This window comes from Cyanistes caeruleus, chromosome 4 (assembly GCF_971803275.1).
Source record: "Cyanistes caeruleus chromosome 4, bCyaCae1.hap1.1, whole genome shotgun sequence".
NCBI lineage: Eukaryota > Metazoa > Chordata > Aves > Passeriformes > Paridae > Cyanistes > Cyanistes caeruleus.
Genome location: NC_141704.1, coordinates 76,492,272 through 76,512,879, shown reverse-complemented (window position 1 = coordinate 76,512,879; position 20,608 = coordinate 76,492,272). Strand labels below are relative to the sequence as shown.

At 41.4% G+C, this 20,608-nt stretch overlaps 1 protein-coding gene across 29 annotated transcripts; it reads left to right on the top strand.

Moving 5' to 3' along the window:
• Nucleotides 1–6,725: 6,725 nt before the first annotated feature.
• On the top strand, nucleotides 6,726–18,207 carry SIRAL2 (SIR2 antiphage like 2). 29 transcript variants are annotated; one of them, XM_086885373.1, is made up of 10 exons: nucleotides 6,898–7,060; nucleotides 7,140–7,197; nucleotides 9,562–9,617; nucleotides 10,821–11,073; nucleotides 12,024–12,245; nucleotides 12,848–12,976; nucleotides 13,764–14,049; nucleotides 16,525–16,557; nucleotides 16,878–16,944; nucleotides 17,964–18,207. In XM_086885373.1, the coding sequence occupies exons 3-9, from the start codon at nucleotides 9,571–9,573 to the stop codon at nucleotides 16,901–16,903; spliced, it is 996 nt and encodes a 331-aa protein (XP_086741499.1). In that variant the 5' UTR covers nucleotides 6,898–7,060; nucleotides 7,140–7,197; nucleotides 9,562–9,570; the 3' UTR covers nucleotides 16,904–16,944; nucleotides 17,964–18,207. The 29 variants fall into 29 exon arrangements, with proteins under 29 accessions (XP_086741495.1, XP_086741500.1, XP_023774840.1 ...); XM_086885363.1 differs by having other exon boundaries at nucleotides 6,905–7,060; nucleotides 10,673–11,073; XM_086885369.1 differs by lacking the exon at nucleotides 7,140–7,197 and having other exon boundaries at nucleotides 6,726–7,060.
• Nucleotides 18,208–20,608: the final 2,401 nt, after the last annotated feature.

Below are 20,608 nucleotides of genomic sequence, written 5' to 3'. Positions count from 1 at the left end.
CAGCTACTGCTGTGGTCAGTGAGAATTACTGACCAAACTGAATATTTAGGTTACTATAAGATGCAAAGTAGTAGTACAAAACAGACTCTAGTAAATAGGCAACCAAATTAGGAAATATTATTTTACTTTAATTTCTACATTTCCTCATCTCACAGGAAGTTTGAAATGAATGGCTTAAGAGATTTCATTGAAAATAAATAAGTAGCTTCATCTCCAGCAATGGTTTAGAGAATACGCACTATATTAAGCACAAAAGTTGTACATTTGACAATAGTGAGAAATTTTTTTGAAGCAAGCACCATCCATCCTGTGTACTAAAAGACAAAGCAGTAGGATGAGGCAAGGAAATATGTGGTCCTGTACAGTGTTATCATAGTGCAAATACGTGGTGAAGCAAATCAGGGATGAACAGATAATACTGACTTTTATATTTCCTGTCTTCTTAGTATCTGACCTGGAACCTCACTGTAATGTTCTTGTAAACCTCATGCAATGAATTTATTTACATTTGCTTACATTAACATAGAAACCTAGCAGTAGATTTCTCCAAGACAGTCTGTGTTCTTCAGCCTCTAGGTAAATAATTCATTCTCACACTCAGTAACTTACAATAAATTACCTTTTCTTATATTAATCTTGAGTACATTTACATAAATACTCTCATTCAGAGGCATATCAATCAGATAGTGGCTGCTGTATTAAATTCAGCTCCTTGTTGTTTAACAATACAGCTGAAATACAGAACTGGACTTGTAAATCCAAGGGATTCTTTCTAAACCTGCACAGGAATTCTTCTGACTCTGGCATCCTGTGGTGTGCAGTTCTTGTTTTTATTCCAGCTAACAGGTGAGAAGAAACTGAGTGAAAAGGAACAATTACTTACAAAGAGATTGAAACCTTGGGAAATTGCTGTTGGTCAAACCTTTTTACTGTCCTATCTTTCCACAAAAATCAGGACTATAACTTTAGGTTAAACTATCTATAGGTATCTGAATTTCCCCCAAAGGAAATTTTTCACCCAGAACACAGTGAGTAGCTAAATTGGTTTGTTTTTTTTACTTGGTTTCATCTCTGCTGCTATGAGTCACTGCAAGGGATGTAGCAGGAGAAGGCAGCAATGTATTAGAAACCTGACTCATAAAAAGCTACCCACAAACTCACTAGCATTTTCTATAATCAAGATTGCATTAGTAGAATAAATCTTATTTTACTTTTATTGTTTCTTATCAGGAATAGGGAATTCTGGAGAGATCCATATTGCAATATGAGTCAATATTAGAGTTGATAATTTGTTCAATAAATCCAGTAAAATTGGAGGTTACAGAGCCTTTCATGCTTTATGTAGTTAAAAAGACATGGAGACAGTTAATGAAATAACAGACTAAAAATTTCTTACAGAAATTTCTTATTGTCATATATTCTAGAAAAACATTGAAACTCAGAAATATCCTTATAGGTATTTTCTTTCCTTTGTAGAATGCATGACCTTCATATTATAACTTTTTGAGCTTTTATGGGTTACATAGTGTTCAAGTAGTTAAAGCTGAGGTCTCAAGACATTGCTGAGATAATTTTGATCCAAATCTTTCAGTGAAACAGGATCTAAGGGATTCTAAATGAAGGCTTGGATTTTTAAATGTAAAATAGAAGGTGTGTATCCAATTATCTCTGGGCAAGAATCTGTAATATTTAATGGAATGATAGCATATATTATAGCACACCACTTTGTTACAACGTGCATTAAAGGAGATTGTAACTGAGACATCCCACCAAAAATCATGTACAATGGATAATCTGTCTCTCAGCTGTTGGTGATGTCAATCCAAGGAAGCATGATGTAACCGTGGTACAATGCTTCATTTCTTTAGGTGTGCTAGGGGGCATAGGGCACAGCAGCTGGCTGGATACAAAGAACTTTCCTTCAGAAGTAAAATTTCTTTTGGATGACATCCTTGAGCTCCAGGGCTACACTCACAGCTTCCCTTTTAGGCTGGATGCTGACTTTGCAGGAATTACCAAAACAGCTCCACCCCAGATAAGGAGTTTGCAGAACTATTTAATCTACAGGAGATTAAATACATTAGCAACCACATTGAAGCAAAGGTTTGTTTGCTGGAAAGCTGATGGGATCTGGCCATTCAGGAGCTTTATTCTGTAGTTGTACAGTGACCATCAGCACACTGAGTCAGACAGCTAGACTGACTGACCATCACTGCATAGGGTCACAGGTTCCTGTCCTCAGGGCTTCCTTGTGCTGCAGTTTCAGAGAATTCCAAGATCTTAACCTTGGTCTCTGCACTGCATTCTGCACTCATGTTCCTGTCTGCATAAACTCTCAGTTTGCTGATCTGTAGCTGTGCTTTAAGCTTGTTAAATCCATGCCTGGGTAGAAGAAGTAGCCATTACACCAGAAAAATCTACCAAGCAGGAAAAAACCCACCTTGTTATTTAATACCACAGCTGATCCGTTCTAACAGAACAGAGTAACACCTCTACTTTTGTTCCTCGTTTATACAGATTTTATTTATGAACTTATTTTGGCCAACATATTAAATTTCTGATTTTTGACAAAAAGAAAAGAGTTTTTTGCCATTTCACCAACAAGTTCATACAATAATATTCCCAAGGTTCATTTCCCTGACCTAGTTAAGTACTTTAACAATAGCAATTTTTCAAGCAGAATTTGAGTATTTGCAACTTCCTGACTGGCTTTCTCTCTCCCCATTCTTTACAGTAGTATGTTTGGTTTAAATCCTGTCCTTCCAGGCTTCAGAATGTTTTATTTCTTTTTATCTTCTTTCTCTCTCTCTCTCTCTTTTTCTTTTTTATTTTCTTTTTTTTTTTTTTTTTTTTTTTTTTGGTGACTGTCTTTCTTCTCTTTGGTTTTGTTTTTCTCCCTTTTTCCACTAGAGTTCTGCCTCTCCACAGTGGTTTTCCTCCCTTTCTCACTGCTGCACATGCTGCTGCTGTTCAGAACACATAAGGACTTTGTGACAGAGCTTCTTTGTTGCTTTGTTGTTTTGGCTTTTTTTTTGTCAGAAAAAATGCATAATACAAATTCTTTAATCAAAGGACACCCCATTTAGTTACACTCCTTGGGTTTCTAAGAAAACTCATGTATTCAGACATTTTTATAATCAATTTCAAACTAAAGACAAGGTCAGAAAGAGGGCAGTTAACAGAGTTCATTTTCCCTCTCATTTACCATTTTCAAGTACCATGCACTTTTTTTGCATGTGACTTTACTGAAATGATCACACTTTCAATGCTGCTTATAGAAGTCAGGTGTGAGAGAGGCAGGTGCAAAGTAAAGCAAAAATTGATGGTAATTACACTCTATTAGGTAAGAGTTGACTGCAGGGAAACCTTTTTGGTGCAAATGTGCTTAACACTTGGCAGCTTTAAAAATCCACCTGCAGTTACATCCAGAGTTACTTTACAGATTGTGTCACTCTGCAGCAAATACACATAGTGCTGCAAGTCAAACGTTAACTTTGAATATTAATCTTTACATTCAATGATGTAATTGAAACTAAACATAAAACTCTAAGTGAACTGACAATGGCTTTTGAAAACATACTTTGAATTTCTGAAAGTATCTTTCTTCTTCACAGTATTTTATAAACTATTCTGTTTACCAAGATGACAAACTAGTAAAATCCAGTCAGTTCCAAGTTAAAAAGGGATAATCCCCTAACAGGGAGGAACTCGCAGCTCCATTGTGCAAGAAATTTTATCCCAATCAACAGGGGCAGGTTGGCTTCCTGCTATGGAAAAAACTAAGGCACAAGTTAGTTCATATCTTAAAGATACTTTTTAGCAAGCTCAGTAAGATTTCATTATGACTTTTGCTTGGTTTCTCTCAAACCAGCAGGTTCTGGCATAATGTAGGCTTGGATTTATTTTATTGTAACTTCTCAAAGACCAAGATGTCAAACACGTAATGTAACCAACATTACATCTCAGTTCATAGAACTACAGCTGAATAATCAGATGCATTGCTTCTTTCAGGCAAAACCAACCAGGTGCATTTCTTAGCCTGATGACATCCTTTCAAGTGTTATTTCCAAAGTTGGCAACAAACCCCCAAAAAAGCAACTGGCTTAATGTGTTGTTTAGTACACTGGGACAAACAGATTTACTATGATAGATAAATCTGAGGTTGAATCAAGTGTTGAACTGGTGTAGTTATTTCTCTTAAGCGTATGTTTTACCTCTCAGACATCCTCAATTGCCTTTCTTTGTTGCTTCTTGAAAGAAACTCCTTCGTTTTTCAAAGTTCACTCACTTTCAACTCACTTCAGTATTCTTTTCTCACTGTGACCTTTGCTCATGAACTTTCTGACAGTTTTCTCGTAATGGTGTTGGCCTGTCACTGTCATATTTAGTTGTTCACATTTAAAAATAATAACATGGAAATATAATGGATAAAAATACATTTTTACTTCTTATTGTACATTTGGAAAAGTATCTAAGCCTCCTTTTGATTGTACTTTATGTAGTTACTTTTGTACTGTGTTTGGTTGGAATGCATTGGTATTTGTCCTTTGTAACCTTCCAACTCCTTGAAGAGGAATCCAGAGCTTATGAAATGTACCGTTGTTGTGACTGCCCTTGGAGTTTTAAAATAATAGTGAAGTTTAAGGATTTGAAAGGAGCAACACTCACAGGGAAAGGTAATAACACCGGATTAATTGATTCAGACTGAAAAATGGAAATGTTTTCAAAAGCCTTTCTTCACAAAAATTTCCTCTCACATCTCTTTTTAAATGAATTAAGAATATTAGGCATTGTAAATCTACAGGATGGGGCAGACGTTGTCTCAAACTCAGTCAAATATTTAGCAAGTCTTTGTAATTCCTATCTACAGCTGAAAAAATATTCTAAGGCAACAAATTCTTTAGTAATACATTCCAGTGTTACTACAATACAGTGTCAAATAGCATTCCAAACTGGATTTCATACGTAGTTGCTGGGTTTAGAGAGAAGAATATCACCTACTTCTTTTAAAACACAGTGTCTTTGACCTTCAGGTTTACAGAACCCTCAATACCAGCATGTTGAAATTCCTTCCTGCTTGACAGGCAGCAGTGAAGGGCAAAAGGCAAAGAGCTGGAAACACTGCAGAGCTTCCCTTACTCAATCATGTGTCAGTTTTCAGGTGAGGCTACTTGCATTCTTCCTTCTCCCTCCATGTTCCCACAGATCCTACCCTCCATCTTCCTTGTCTTAGGAATACGATTCTCCAAATATTTGTTAAACCTTTGTAGAGGCTGCAATATAGTTATGTAAGAATAATAACAAAGTGAGAAGTGGTGTCTAGGGAACATAACACAGACAGTTCACAAGGACACAGTGTTCTTACACAGGTTGAAAGTCAGAGATTTCACAGTGGTAAACACAACTGCTCTTGCCAAAACACTGGATATGGAGTAAAAACTGTGCTTACGTGTCATCCTCAAAACTGGCTATAATTACCAAAATTTTTCCTAAAACTATACCAGAATATCAATACAACTCTGGCATTTCATGAACATAACAGAATTGTCAAATCTATAACATGGACATGCAAAACCCATGAGTCCTGACTGTACCCAAAAACAATGGAAGTGGATGACTAGAAAAACAAAGGAAAGGAGGAAGCTTATGCCAAGAAGTACTTCAGGTCTTCAAAAGTCTATAAAATGGTGTCATGAGTAGAATAATAGAATGACAGTTTGGATTGTAAGGGACTTTAAAGCTCATCTTGTTCCACGTTCTGCCATGGGCAGAACTTCCATTATCCATGGTCACCTTCCATTATCCCAGGTTGCTCCAAGCCCTGTCCTTGGACACTTCCAGGGATGGGGCAGCCCCAGCTTCTTGGGCAACCTGTGCCAGGGCCTCACCACCCTCACAAGGGAGAACTCCTTCCGCACATAGTTTTGAAAATTCCAGTTATGGAATTAAAACCAGAGAATTCTGCATTTTCAACATAGTTTTGCAAATGGAATTTTTGGGTTCAGGTCTGTAACAGTGTCCTTTGACTTTACCCGTCAGACTGCCAGGATTAAAGCGCGGTGCTTCAAAGTGTTATAGTTATATATTATATTGTTGGCTTTTCACAAATATTAAAATGAATGTTATGTGTATAAGAATGGGAAATTTTGTTGTATTAACATAGTTTCCTTTATTTCTGTTAGAAATAGTGGTATAATACATATATGTTAAGCTATGACATAGCATTAAAACAAAAACTACTTTTGTCTGTATAACCCAAAGACTGAAAAAGATAGCTGGAGACCTTTTTTTTTCTTTTGTAAACTATCTTATCCAGATGAAGACAGCAGTGACCAGAACTCTGGGGGAAGGAATTTATTGCATTTCTGGTATCAGGGAATGTAAATCTCGATGGCGCCGAGAAGATTGATCTATTGGGAAGGGGGCAAGAGAAAATTAAACAGAAGAACACCAAATATCCTAAGAAGAATGTATGAATATGTATGAGAATTTATGGATATGTAGTAGGATTCTGTTTTTAAGGGACAACTCTTTGTTAGTAAGGTGTGCTCTCTCGGCTGAATGCAGAGACACCTGGCTGTATCTGTATACTTTATTTTTTTCTCCTAATTATTTTTTTTTTTATTAAACTTTTAAATTCTATAAAAATTATGTGAACCTCGTTTTTCACAAAAGGGAGGTGGGACTTCTGATGAGGAAAAAACGCTGCAACTGAGCTAAATGTTGTTAACCAAACACCAGAAAAAAAACTGTGCTGAAGGACCTGGAAGTTTTTACACTCTGGCTTTAAGATATTAAAAGCTTAAAAAAATAAAAATAAAAATAAAAAAAAAAAAAAGAAAAAGAAAAAGAGAGAGAGGATTGGAAGGGAGGAGGCGCTGTGGGTGTTGCTAGCGATGTGACTTTGGAGAGGCAGCTGTGTGCACTCCTTGCTCTCCTTGCAGGTGGCCGTGCCCAAGGCGGCCTGTGCCACCTGCTGTCCCGGCCGCACAGCATCGGCCCTCATGATGCCTCGGCCACCCCCGGCAGCCCCGCCGTGCCGCCGGTAGAGCCATCCAAGGTAACGCTGCCGTCTCTTGTCTAACACCTCCATCAGCAGTACGTTTTCAGAGCACTTAACTGCTTAACATGCGCCTTAGCCAGTTCGCTTTCTCCGGCAGCTGAAAGCTGACTGCTGCACTTCACACAGACCCGCAGGTGGGTACTCCTGCCCCTCAGGGGTTTTCGGGATCCGCGGCCGGTCCCATGCCCGTTCTCGGACCGGGGCCTAGGGGACAGACGCGTTCACCTCCCCGCCGCCCCCCCACCGCGGGGTTTGAGGGGAACGGCCGCGGTCTGGGAGCAGATTTTAGTTGGAATGTGATTGTCGGAGGTACGCGGAACCTCGGTGCGGGGTGGCTGTTTCCCGGGCGGCGGGAAGGCTCGGGCCCGGAGCCCGTCCGGGTCGCTCCCGGAAGCAGGCCGGGAATTGGGGCCGGCAGCCCCGGCTGTCCCGCCCCGGCTCCCGAACACGGCGGGGTTCTTCTCGGAGGGAATTGCGGGCTCGGGATAGGGCATTCCTTCTCCCACAGCTGCATTTTGGGTTGAACGTTTTAGGCTATTATCACATATAAAAGAGTCTAGAAACACTCGCTTCGTCGGGTCAGCCTGGTGACCTGGAGTTTCAGTCGGTGAATAGAGCTCTTATTTCACTGATAGAAACGGATTGTGTTGAGCAGGAAAGATGTGAGATTAGAAGTTGTTTCGATGTCCTCGTTGTGTTGGGAGTAAGGACCCTGCTCCTGTCCCGGCTGTGGGACATCCCTGGGTCCCCGTGGGCTCCCACTTCCAGCCTGCCGTGAGAAAATCGTGTTGAAAAGCAGCTGCCCAAACCTGTGCTCAGTCCCGGAGGATGTTCCAGAGCAGCTCCCAGTACTCGGACCACGGGGAGATTTGACCCCCCCCCATCGCAGCCATTTCTCTGTGAGGATTGGGGGATCATTGCTCCCACTCCTTGCACGGCTGCGCCTTTCAGGAAGCTCCTTTTAGGAGCTAAAAGGAAGCAGCGAGGTCTGAAATGTTGGTATCGACAGCAGCCCGTGGTGAGATGCTTTTATTAAATGTGGGGAGTTACCATTACTAAAGCTTTCTGCAATTGGGTTATCAGATAAGAACTATTTTTTCCACAAAAGTAAGTTGCCCTTCCTTCCTGCGTTGTTTTTGCATTGTGCACTCATAATGTTCCCATGTATGAAGGACTCCTGTGGCACTGGGGGTCATGTTTTAGGGGTGATTATGGTGATGCTGGGGTGATGACCTTGATGATCTGGATGGTTGCTGCCAGCCTTGATGGTTCTGTGTGATTTTGAAGTGCTCTGCCCTAGACAGATTATTGCCCTGATTTTTGGATGTCCTAATGATGACAGTGGGGCACCTCTGTAGGATACTGTTGGTCACGGAAGGGAGTACAGAGAAAATAAATATTACAACAAGAAAAGGTTTTTCGTCCTTAAAAGACACCATGAGTACATTTGCTGAAAACATCTGTGGGGAGGATTTTGTTTGGGTTTGTTTTTCTGGTTTTTTAGGGGGGGTTGTTTTGGACTTTTGTTGGGTTGGGTTGGAGTTGGTTGGTTGGGGTTTTTTGTGGGTTTGAAAATTTTGTTTGTTTTGTTGGGATTTTTTGGGGTGGTTTTATTTATTTATTTTTGTTGGTTGGTTTGGGTTTTTATGTTAGGCAAACAATCTCCAAATTTGGAGCCTCTTACTTCCACATTAGATTCCAGCACATGAATACAAGAGTTGGCAGTTACCTTAGGAGCCTTTGGCTCTGGCACAATGATTATTTGAGGGATTAGGGTCTGCAGTTTCCCATCACCACCACCACCAAAATCTGTGTCTCAAAGCCAAACAAAAAAATACATCCTCATAAAAAAATAAGCCCATGTAATGGAACTTGGGGGTTTCTAAGAATTGATCCTATATCAGTTCTCCTGCCAAGATCTAGTCTTTCTTGTACTGAAGACATAATAGATGATAGAGAAATAAGTTGTTTTTCTTCTTCTCAGCAAGAGAAAAATATTTTATTTATTTTTAAATAAAATCTGTCATACCCTGCAGTATGGTCATGTAGCCAGGTTGCTCTCAGAGGGCTTCTTGTGAGCAGGATGTCATGTGGAAGCCTGGTTTCCACAAACTGGATTGAATAAACTGATTATTATGAAAAAAAAATGAAATCAAGAAACTCATTGACTTCAAATGACTTGTAGTTTTAGTGTGTCTGATAAATTTTATCTTGAGTTTAGACACAAGTATTTTTTAGCTGCATGAATAGCTGCATCTCTGTTATCTCAGGCCTGTGGCATTTGGAAGCGTAACTGGAGCTGTGCTGGGTTTGCACACTTGTCCTTTGTCAGGTTTGTTTCCATCAGTGCCTTGCTTCACTGGGATGTGACACATGGAGCGTTGATATTAAAGTAGCTGGTAGGAATAAAGAGAAAAAAGTCAACGGTAATACATCTGATTTTGGCTTTGGCTTTTTCTAAGGTAGAAGCATTAAGAATTACTTTTTGTTTTATTTAGGGCTCAGAGATGGATTCACCAGAAGGGGCTACAATTAGAAGTGAGCAGAAGTTCAGGTAACTTGTATTAGAGTTGATACAAAGCTGTCTCTTAGTGAAAAGCTGAAACCACAGTGGGAATAAACTACTGAGTACTGAATACAAGAACAACATCATGCCTGAAAACTTGAAATTATCGTGAAAGCTTGTTTTTTCATTGACCAAGTACTTCATGCTCACCCAAATTGTATATGGAAAATAAATAATGAGAGGAAACAATTTGGGGTAAATGTTGCAGGAAGGCATGGGGTCATCAAGTACTTTTTATTTGTGGGCACTAGTTGGCAGCCATACTTATATATTTATTGCTTTTCTTGAGGCTGTTTCAAATTGAACATTATAGTTTGACCTAGATAGTTTCAGGTGATTGTGAAATAAGAGGTGTTAATCATCTTTACTACCACGTTACCTGGAACTGAAGATCTGTAAAGGTAGTTTGGAAAGTCAGGATCGTTCTGAGGTTCTGTACTTGTTTGCACAGAAGTGATTTTGCTGTATGGTTTATGTGCATTTTCACTTCTTTGCTGACTAATCATGAGAGACAGATTTTCCTCACAGTTCCCTGTGCTTGTTTGTGCAGAGAATATGGATGTAACACCAACACACCTCTGAGAGAGATCTGTAGGTAGTAATGTCTAAATAGTGAGTTGGATGAACCCTTTATCTGAACTAGCATGACTGCTATGTTCACATATCTACAGTGATGATAAATGAGAATAAAATATTCCACCTCTTCCCAGAAAAAACAAAAGTTTGTATTTTTTGAATATTGTGACTTGTCTCTTTGAAATAGTTCCACATAATTTCTATCACACATGTATTAGTTAAGTCACTGGACAATCTTGCTTACTTTTTTCAAACTTTCATTGGAAATGGTGTTTGGCTTACTCAGTGGCCTGGCAATTGTCAATTTGGATCTCAGAGATAGTAGAGATCTGAAGTTGTCAACTTGTTTTGGCTGGCATTAACCATGCACATTTACTTATATGAAATGGCAGAAAGGCTTCTAGGCTGTTGTTGGTTTGGGGGAGGCCATGAGCTTCTGTGGCTGCTCATCTCATCCTGTTGTATAGGAATGGAGAACTCTGTTCCTGCTGGTTGGTTGGTGTTTTGCAGAAGTTCTGATGGCTCAGGTGAACTTCTGGAGTCAGTCCCTGAGCTCTTCAGGCAAGCCAGGAAATGCACCATGAACAATGAACATTTTTGTTTTCTGTGTTCAAGAAAATTCTTAAAAAGTCTTGTACGAAAGCAGCCTCAGGACCTTCTCCTGGTAATTGGGACGGGGGTGAGTGCTGCAGTAGCCCCAGGAATCCCGGCACTCTGCTCCTGGAGGAGCTGCATTGAGGCTGTCCTCGGAGCAGCTGAGCAGCTGGAGGTACTGCACCCCGGGGATGTTGCTGAATTCCGTAACAAAGTAATCAAAGAGAGAGACCTGCTTGTGGTTGCGCATGATCTCATCAGGAAGATGTCGCCAGTGAGTATGTTTATAACCTCTGTTAATTTCTAAACCCACTATGTGCTTTTGTTCTAAGGAAACACTGCTTCCAAAAGTTGATTTTTTTTCTGGTGAAAATGCAAATTTTGTGAGTAATCATACAACCCATTGTACATTTTGGGGAGGCTAAAAAATCCCTGAGTTTTAGTATAAGTTAGTATTCATCAGAATTAATGCAAACAAGAGTCTTGACTATTAAATATTTGCTGTAATGTTTCTGAGAAATGAAAGAGGAATTTCTAGATCTGTGGCTGTAACTGGGGAGACCCTGAAAGTACAGGTAGGCCTTGAGCCTACTGATGACCTTGGGCCACACATTGTGAATCACTGGTGCAGCTCACACTTCCCCGAGGACAGCCCACGCATTCCCATTCTCAGTCATCAATCTGAATTTCCAGAGGTTTTCAAAATGTCTTAAGACCTTTGTCAAGTCTTCCTTCTAGCTGAAATGATCTGGGTGACACACATAGGGCTAGGTGTAGGCTGAGGTGACAATAAGTCTGCATGTGTTCATAACAGATTTAATCATTAATCAAGTTTTCTCAACCAGGAATGAATAAACAGAACTCCTTGTCCCTCCTTTAATAATATATCCCAGGGATATCCAGGATATATTGAATAGCTGAATACTGTTAAAATACTGGTTAGTCTGAATCCAGGGTAAGCTAATTTTAGTGTTGTTTTATTGTACTTGTATTACAAGCTCTCCTGAGAAACCCAGGGAATTGTTTGGAGCTGCACTAAATAGAGGCAAGAGCTCTGGAACAAACTGAGATTTGTTTTGGGTGGTTTTGGTTGGTGTACTGTTCAAGCCCTCTTTTACAGGAATGCTTTGGCATTAAGTAGACCGATGGACAGTGGGTTCCTGTGGGAGGCAGTTGTAACAGGGCACATGGGCCTGATGGAGTGTTCCTCTCCTCTTTCCTCAGCGTACCGGCGACACGAAGCCAAACTTCTTCCAGGACTGCCTAATGGAGGTGTTTGATAATTTAGAACAACACATTCAGAACCCTGTGGTTCTGCAATCCATCCTGAGGCTTATGGAAAGAGGCACGATGGTTTTGACTACAAACTATGATAATTTGCTTGAAATATTTGGTCAGCAACAGGGTAAACCTATGGAATCCTTAGACCTTAAAGATAAGGATAAGGTACGATGAGAGCAGTAAAATTATTAGACTTAATATATGACAAATCAGCACATTAGCTGCACTGAAAGATGTTTTGCTGTTTAAAGAGTCAAGACTAAAAGTTGGTAATTGTTAAAGCATGTTTATAAGCTACAGAAGACTCCCAGATGTTTCTTTTACATATCTCTTTATTCTGAATAATCTGATAAGGAGAATTTCAGTGACATGTTTGTTAACTAGTACTCTGCCATTTATTGGAAAAAACCCACAAATTATTTAACTTATGTAAAGTCATTGTTAAAATTCCAAGTAGAATTTCACCTGGCTGGTAATTAATTTGCTGTTCATACCTTTTCTGTCAGTGCTGCTGGAACTTACTTTTTGTTTGACTGGCTGTTTAACCCAAAAAGCCAGAGACAGCTGCAGTATCAGCCATCACATCTTTGTTACATTTAAAGCGAGCTGTTTAATTAGTAATTACAACCTCTTGCTGTAGGAAAGTGGAAAAGGACTTATTTCTACTTCAGGTGTTTTATAAGTCAGTTCAGCTGTATAGTTTTGCAGATTCATGGTGAGTGTGGTATATTATAACAAAAGGATGTATCTTGCATGATGTGCTTTAGGTTCTTCAGTGGGCAAGGGGCCATGTAAAATATGGAGTTCTTCATATTCACGGCTTATATACAGATCCCTGTGGAATGGTGCTTGATCCCTCGGGATACAAAGATGTTACTCAAGATCCTGAAGTCATGGTTTGTGTGTTCTTTAAAATTTTGATTATGTTTTGCCAGTTTTCTTGTAATCACTGCAGACAAGATACCTAAGGCTCTGTGGGATCTTATAAATGAAATACTTGGGGACCAAAAGAGTTACTCAGAATTACTCAGATAGGTGGCTCTATTGCCAGGGCAGTGTATGCCCTTGGGTACTGTGGCTTTGTAAATCACAACCAAACCCCTCAGCTGGGTGTCACAGTTTGTATTTATCTTTGGAAAGAACAAGAGCCTCAGAATACTGGACACCAGGACAAGGATTCATCATCATATGGTTGCTAGGTTTCTTAGGGGTTTAAACTGGTACCAGCTCTGGATCCTGGACTTAATGTTGTCTTAGCTGTCATAGGAAGTCAAATATTTGGTGAAGAATATTTATTTTCCTTATTTAGAGATTGACCTAACAGGAATGCAATATTCTGTCACCCTAATTCTTTCAATTTAAATTCCCTTGCTGACAACACTTACATGCCCATTTAAATTCCATGGAATGGCTTGGGTTGGAAGAGACCTTAATAAAGATTGTCTTGTTCCAACTCCCATATTTGTATGATTTTTTTTTTATTTTTTTTGTTGTTGTTGTTGTGTAGAAACAATGGTTATGAAATGTCAGTTTGGCCTGGTCCTAAAATATTTGCTTTTTTCAGGTCACTAGTGACATTCTGCTTTGCTGGTCCTTTTCTGGCTGATGTATTTTAGAAGTTCTGACCTTGGCTTTTGTCTGCTGAAGTAAATGGAGCTCTTCTTTCTTTCTATTCTTTCACAGGAGGTTCTTCAGAACTTGTACCGAACCAAGTCTTTTTTGTTTTTGGGTTGTGGAGAGACTCTGCGCGACCAGATATTCCAAGCTCTTTTTCTTTACACAGTAAAGAACAAAGTGGATCTAGAACATTACATGTTGGTGCTTAAAGAAAACGAAGACCACTTTTTTAAGCTCCAGGCAGACATGCTGCTGCATGGAATAAAAGTAGTGTCCTATGGGGACTGCTTCCAACAATTCCCAGAGTATGTCCAGGATCTGGCTGCTCAAATCTGCAAACAGAGAAGTCCAGGTAATGTGGCCTCTTCAGCAGCACAACCTGGAGCAGGTACTAGGCAGTCTGTCCTGCCTAAACACTGCAGCTGATCTGAGCCACTGGCCTTATATGCAGCTTTGTTGCTTGTGAGGGACATGCAGAGTTGGAACATGTGGCCAAACTTTAACTAGATGTATTTTTTTTAAATCTTTGGACTTTGTAGGGCTGTGAATTCTTGAAAATTTAATCTTGAATTCCAGATTTGTCTCTTTGTTAGTATTTGGTAAAGATGTTTAACTAACATATATTTATGACGTGAACTACTTCAGCTTATTGAGTATTACATTATCAGAAATCTGACTTGTCAGGAACAGAGACTAAGAGAATTGAAGGGATTAACTGGCAGGATAAACTGGTTGAACCACAATATCTGACTGAACATGGAATAGGAAATTAAATCAGTGCAATAAGTGTTTGTTTAGTACACATAGGGTTTTGAAGAGAACAAAGAGAAACAATTGTGTGTCTAAGGAAAGAGATATTTTTTAATGTTTTCCAAACAAGGACAGTTCTGTTTTGGTTTATCCAGAGAACAGAGGAAAATCACTGAATTACCTTGGGAAGAGTTGCTATTTGACAGCTCTTTTATCTATCATTTCAGTGAAATGATAAATGTTTTGTCTAAAATTATTCCCAGGTGGTGCATAGCAGGGACCTTTCCCTGAAAAGTGCATGCCCAAATTAATAACCTGGTTTTTGTGACTTGATGAATATTCCAATTAGACTGCATTATGTTTTTCTTTCCTTGAAGGCTAGAAAAAATATTTATCACACCATTGAGATTTCAGGAAGTTTGTCTGCAGTCTGATTTGCATCAGACTTGCAAGAGAGACCTTATTCAGATTTGAAAATCTTGTGATCTGGTTTATAAGTCAAGATCCCAAACAAAACCATTTTCAGGTGTGCAGAACTGCTCTGTACATCACCAGACTGTCAGGGTTTGGTTTTTTGTGTCTATTTACAAACTCTATTCTAAAATGTAGCAGGGGGAGTTTGTCAAAAGGGCTGTATTAAAGAAATGAGAAATGCAATACCAAAATAAGCCTGATGCAGAGTGGGGACTACAGGCCCCTGGACACTCTCTAGAAAAGGAACACAGCAGACTGCAAGCAGTCCAGGAATCCTGGAATGCCTTGAGGACCACTTCCTAGGAGAGGTAATGGAGAGCCCAGCAGAGGAGAGGCTCAGCTGGACCTGAGGTCAGGATTGGTAGTAACTTGGGATGGAGTAATCATGTCCTGGTGGAATTCTCAATCTGCTAAACCATGATGAAGTTGATTTGCCATATTATTTGAAAAATTGTGTCAACTCAGGAGATTCCCACTGACTGGAAAAGAAGCAGCATAATCTCCACTTTTCAAAATGGAAAAAAGGAAGACTTGGGGAATGTGGGTAAAAAATGGGCTAGATGGTCAGTGGTTTTATGTGTGGATGGAAACTGATGGAAGCTGCATCCTCCAGGAGTCTGTGTTAGGATCAGAACCATGTAATGGTTTTGACAGGGATGTAGACAGCTCGTGTGTCCTCAGCAGGTGACAGCAAGCTGAGGGCTGTGGTTGTAGGGAAGGGGTCACATCCAGAGAGCGCTGGATAGGCTGGAGAGGTAGGGCTGTGCAATCACCAAGTTTAGCAAGGCCAGGATCCTGCAGCTGGGTCAGGGCAATCACAAGCACAAATCCAGGCTGAGGATGAGCAGATGGAGCAACCCTGGTGAAGACTTTGGGGTGCTGGTGGGTGAGAGCTGGACAGACCCTATCTTAGAAACCCCCCTGTGCTGGGCTGAACGCCCAGTGTGGGCAGCAGGGGAGGGGGGAAATCTGCTCCTCTGTCCTGCTCAGGTGAGATCCCACCTGCAGAGCTGCCTTGAGCTCAGGGGTCCCCAGCATCAGAAGGACATGGAGCTCCTGGAAGTGTAGGTCCAGAGGTGGGCAGCAAAGATCAGGGTCTGGAGTACCTCTGCTTTGGAGACAGGCTGTGAGAACTGGGGGTGTTCAGCCTGGAGAAGAGGAGGCTCTAGGGAGATCTTACAGCAGCCTTCCAGTGCCTAAAGGGACTCCCAGAGAGCTGGAGAAGGACTTTTGGACAAGGGCACATAGGGACAGGACAATGGTGAATGGCTTCAAACTGAAAGGGCAGAGATTTAGATTAGAGAGGACATGTTTTTATGATCAGAATGGTGGGACCCTGGCACAGGTTGCCCAGGGAAGCTGTGGCTGCCCCATCCCTGGAAGTGTTCAGGGACAGGCTGGATGGGGCTTGGAGCAACCTGGGATAGTGGAAGGTGTCCTGGCCCCTGGCAGGAGGGTGGATCTGGATGAGCTTTAACATCCCTTCAAACCTAGACCATTCTGGGATTCTAGATACAACCTTGCTGTTTTGGGATGGTGCATAAAAGTATAAAAACTTCCTGGATGCTCATGTGTGTTGCTGATGTCTCTTACACTTCTCTAGATGCTGAACGGGTGGACAGCACAACGCTGTTGGGTAAGTAATGCTTTTATTTTCACAGAAAGTTCCATAATGGTACCAACACAAGAAAAATATCCCTCTTATTTCCAAAGTAATTAAATAATTACTGTGCAGAGCTCTGAGTTAGCTCTGAAAGTTTGCTGAATGCTCTTTTTTTACTCTGGTTTTCTTTCTGCCTAGCAGCAGGTAACTGATAGCCTTTTCAGGTCTATCAAATGACAAATGATAGTATTACCTCAGAATACTCTGGTCAATGTTAGTAACTCTATATACATTTTCTGGAGCTTTTACATGCTAACATCAATGAGATTTTTGGCTTATATTTCCAAATACAGGTTTCTGTTCCAAAAGCCTTCCTTAAGGGGGTCAGGAAGAGTGAATCTCAAGGGTGTGGTACTGAAGGTGATTTTTCAGCTGAGCTGTTCAGGTTGCTTTGTGGTATTTCTATGAATAACCCAAGCAATAATACATTCAAGTTGATGGAAAAAATATAGTGAAACAACTTAAAAAAGATTCCATTCCTGAGAGATCTGTGCTGCTGCAGACAACATCAAAATTGTATAGGAGTATCATTCGGTACTGCATGTAAGGGCCTTTGGCAGTGCAGGAGGTGAAACCCCTGCTCTTTCCCAATCAAAAAGCACAAGCTCCAAGACACATAAGTGCAGGTGTAAAGTCAGAGATTAGTTTTGTAATTCCAGTGGGATTTTAAATTTACCTTTCTCTCAACTGAGTTCATAAATCCCATTTTCAAAAAGTACAATTAGGCAGAAGAGAAACCAAAACCTTGAGTACAATTTATTCCAGTCCCTCTTAACATCCCTCTTAACAGTCCTCCTTTACTAACTTGGTGGCACCATCTTTAGGTAGTTTTAGCACCTCTTTACTTGTAGTTCAGAATACAGATTAAGTAAAAAACCCTAGAGGATTATTGTGTGTAATACTCCACAAAATCTAAGTGAATATTCAGGTTTTGAAGGAATTTCTATTCCATTCATGTTACTCTTCAGTTATGTTGTTTATGTACTTCCAACAGCAGTTTACACCAATGATTTTTTGTTGCAGACTTAAGGAATGGTTCAGGTTGGGACCACTGGGGTAATCTATTTCAGTCTTCCTACTCAAGCTGGGGCATCTGAACAAGAGATCCAGACACACGTGTGAGCTCCATAGGTGTTAAATTAGCTTCAGCAAAAGGCAGCTGAATCCTGAGCCGAGTCCCTGTTGTTTGTGTCAGTTTTGGGGGAGAGCTTGTGCCCAGACCTTTAGCAGGTTTAATGTTACATGTAATTCAGAATCCAAATATGAGAACGTCAGGGGACTAGGATTGTATCTTGCTAGCTGGTGCTTAAAATAAAAAGTACACCAAACACATGGATGTAGCAATATTAATTTGTTTTCTTTCCCCTCTCTCACCCCAGGAACTTCATGTGTGGACTGTGCTAAAAGGAAGTTAGGAGAAAGTGGCACTGATTCTCCTAAGAGGATAAAGCAGTCAGATAATGATATACCCACTCTTGAATGAAAACCCCAAACACCCAAGGCCCACCTCAGAAGCTTTTTAACAGTAGGTGTTTTACATCTGCTGCATGGAGAGTTTTGAGCTGGTATTTCCATGATTTTAAGTGGAATAAAATTGCACATACTAGCTTTCTCTTTTCTAAAGCCCTGAGTCATGTGTGTAAAGCTTGAGAGTCAAATGAGTCACTGCCAGACCTCACAGGCAGGATATGCAAGGTCAGACAGAAGCAAATGCAACTTCTGGTTGCATCTGTGTGAAGCCACTTGGACCAAACTCTTCTCTAAGTTAAGCCACAACGTTTGAATCTGGTAAAAGTGCCTCTTGGCACACCTGCCTTTGAAATAGAGGGGTTTCAGTTCTCCCATCAGCTGAAGTTCTGGATTCTTCAGGGGTCCTGCAGGCTTCAGTCTCTGATCCCCAAGTCCTGAAGAACAGTGTTTCACATTTATGGAACCCACAGAATGATGACCCACCTACTTTCCACTTTTGGAATGAGGATTTGTTTTTTTCTTTGTGTGGCAAAGCACAAGATCACCTGGGGCAGAAAGGCTGGAACAGTGCTGCATCTGCAGGGACAGCAGGCGCTCCCTGACCTCTCTGCAGTGGGTTCCTGTGGAAATACTTTAAATATTGGTACATCACAGACTGTGCTGCTTGGGCAGCAGGTAACAGTCTTGCAGTGGAATGAAACCCAGTTATTATCAAAGGATCTGTCTGCAGGTAAAATTCCTGGTGTGTAAGTTCACCTTCGTTTGAACTGGTCCAAGGGTGAAGGTGAGGCCCAGCAGTACCTGGTACTTCCAGGTACTTGGCAGCAAGACAGAATTCCCACTGCAGCTGCTAGCACTGGTAATCACGTGTAGTTTTCCCGTCAGTGGGCTCTCATCTCAGTGTCTGCAGGAGAGCATGTCCAGGGCTGTTCTTTGACATCACCTTTTGCTGATGCCATGTCTTGGTTTGGAAGACAGGTGTCTGCTAGGGAGGGCAGGAGCCTCCCTTAGAATGAAAATGTAAACCCCCTCCCTCTGAATTATTATAATTTTGCAATCAAGGGGCTCTCAGGCAGAGATCTGGGGATAGGAATAACAGTTCTTTACTAGTGTGTATAACAAGGCACACAAACAACAATAACTACAGCTTTAACAACAAAACAGAACCAGGGACCCCGTGGCAGCTTTCTCGGCTGAGACGGGAAGGGATGGAGGAGAGGCTTTGTTTCAGAAACCCCTTGGGCAGTCAGTCCCGGTGCTCCTGCAGGGCTCTGAGGAACACTCAGCTGGAACAGCAGGGATGAGCTGAGATCCTGGGCTGGTGGCTGAGGTGGATCAGCAGCTCCATGGCGGTGCCTGGCACTGGCACACATTCCGGCAGGACGGGGTGTGAGGCCAGCCAGCCCCCAGCTGCCCCTCCCCTTCCCTTCCCCCCTGGGCCCAGCCGAACACCCTGTTTCTCTCAAGCACACAAGTACTAGCCATCAGGATTCCCTGCAACTAATGGGCAAAAAATTCCATAGGTGAGATGGAACGAAAAGAAAGACATCTAACCCCCAACATGCCAGTACAGGTGTACCTGGCAGGGCTGAAGGATTGCTCCTGTCAGTTTTCCCTGTTGCTGTTTGCTAAAGATTTCTGTTATGCCTTCAGAGAGCAGATCACATTGTATTGGGGTTTTACAGGGAGGGCAAAGGGTGGGTCTGGCAGGTGACCTTTCTGAACTGTGGTTTGGCAGGTCTTCACTCCCTTCTCACACAACCAACACCTACAGTTCACTGTGACAGAAAGCTTTAGTGAGGTGCACTGTGAGGATGCTGCTGTGCTCCTGCCAGCCTTCAGACATGCCACAGCCACCCTGTTCCTCTGAGAGGGTCTGTCTACACCAAGATCATTTCTGAAAATTGTCTTTCAGCATCACAAAGAGCATTATCTGTGAGACTACCTTCGAATGTAAGCTTGTACAATCAGTATGAATGGGCTGCTTTGGAAAGTGACTAGCCAGGCTCTTGTGATCCTGTTGATCAGCTCAGAACACTGCATCTGTTGTTTCAAGCTGAAGCAAAATTCATCTCTTGCAGTGATGTATTTATGACCCTGATTACTACCACTATTTAAACCACAAAGTAATGCAACTCCTTACCCGGCCATTGAAGTTGGGTCCACAATAGGAAATCCCATCCCTCCCCTTGGTAAGGATCAGCTTACACTCAGCACTGGTGATTCTTCCCTTGTAGATACTGCTGAACTGTAGCTTGTTCAGCAGCCTCCCATCTCCTCAAAAGCAAAGAGTGAGGGGTTATTTTATCTCCTAACACATCTATTGTTGCGTTCTGGGGCTGCAGGATCATGTCCAGAGAGGGTACAGTTACTGGCGACTGGCATGAGAACTCAACGAAACTGGTCTCTGGTTAAGCTCAGGAAACCGTTTATTCAGCTTAAATCAGAGACAGAGAGCCCAGAACAGAGGAAGGATGGTAGGTTTTATGGGGCAGGGCCAGGGTGGGGGTTTAAGGTTAGGGACTAATAGAGACATAAGCAAGGAAGAAAGCCC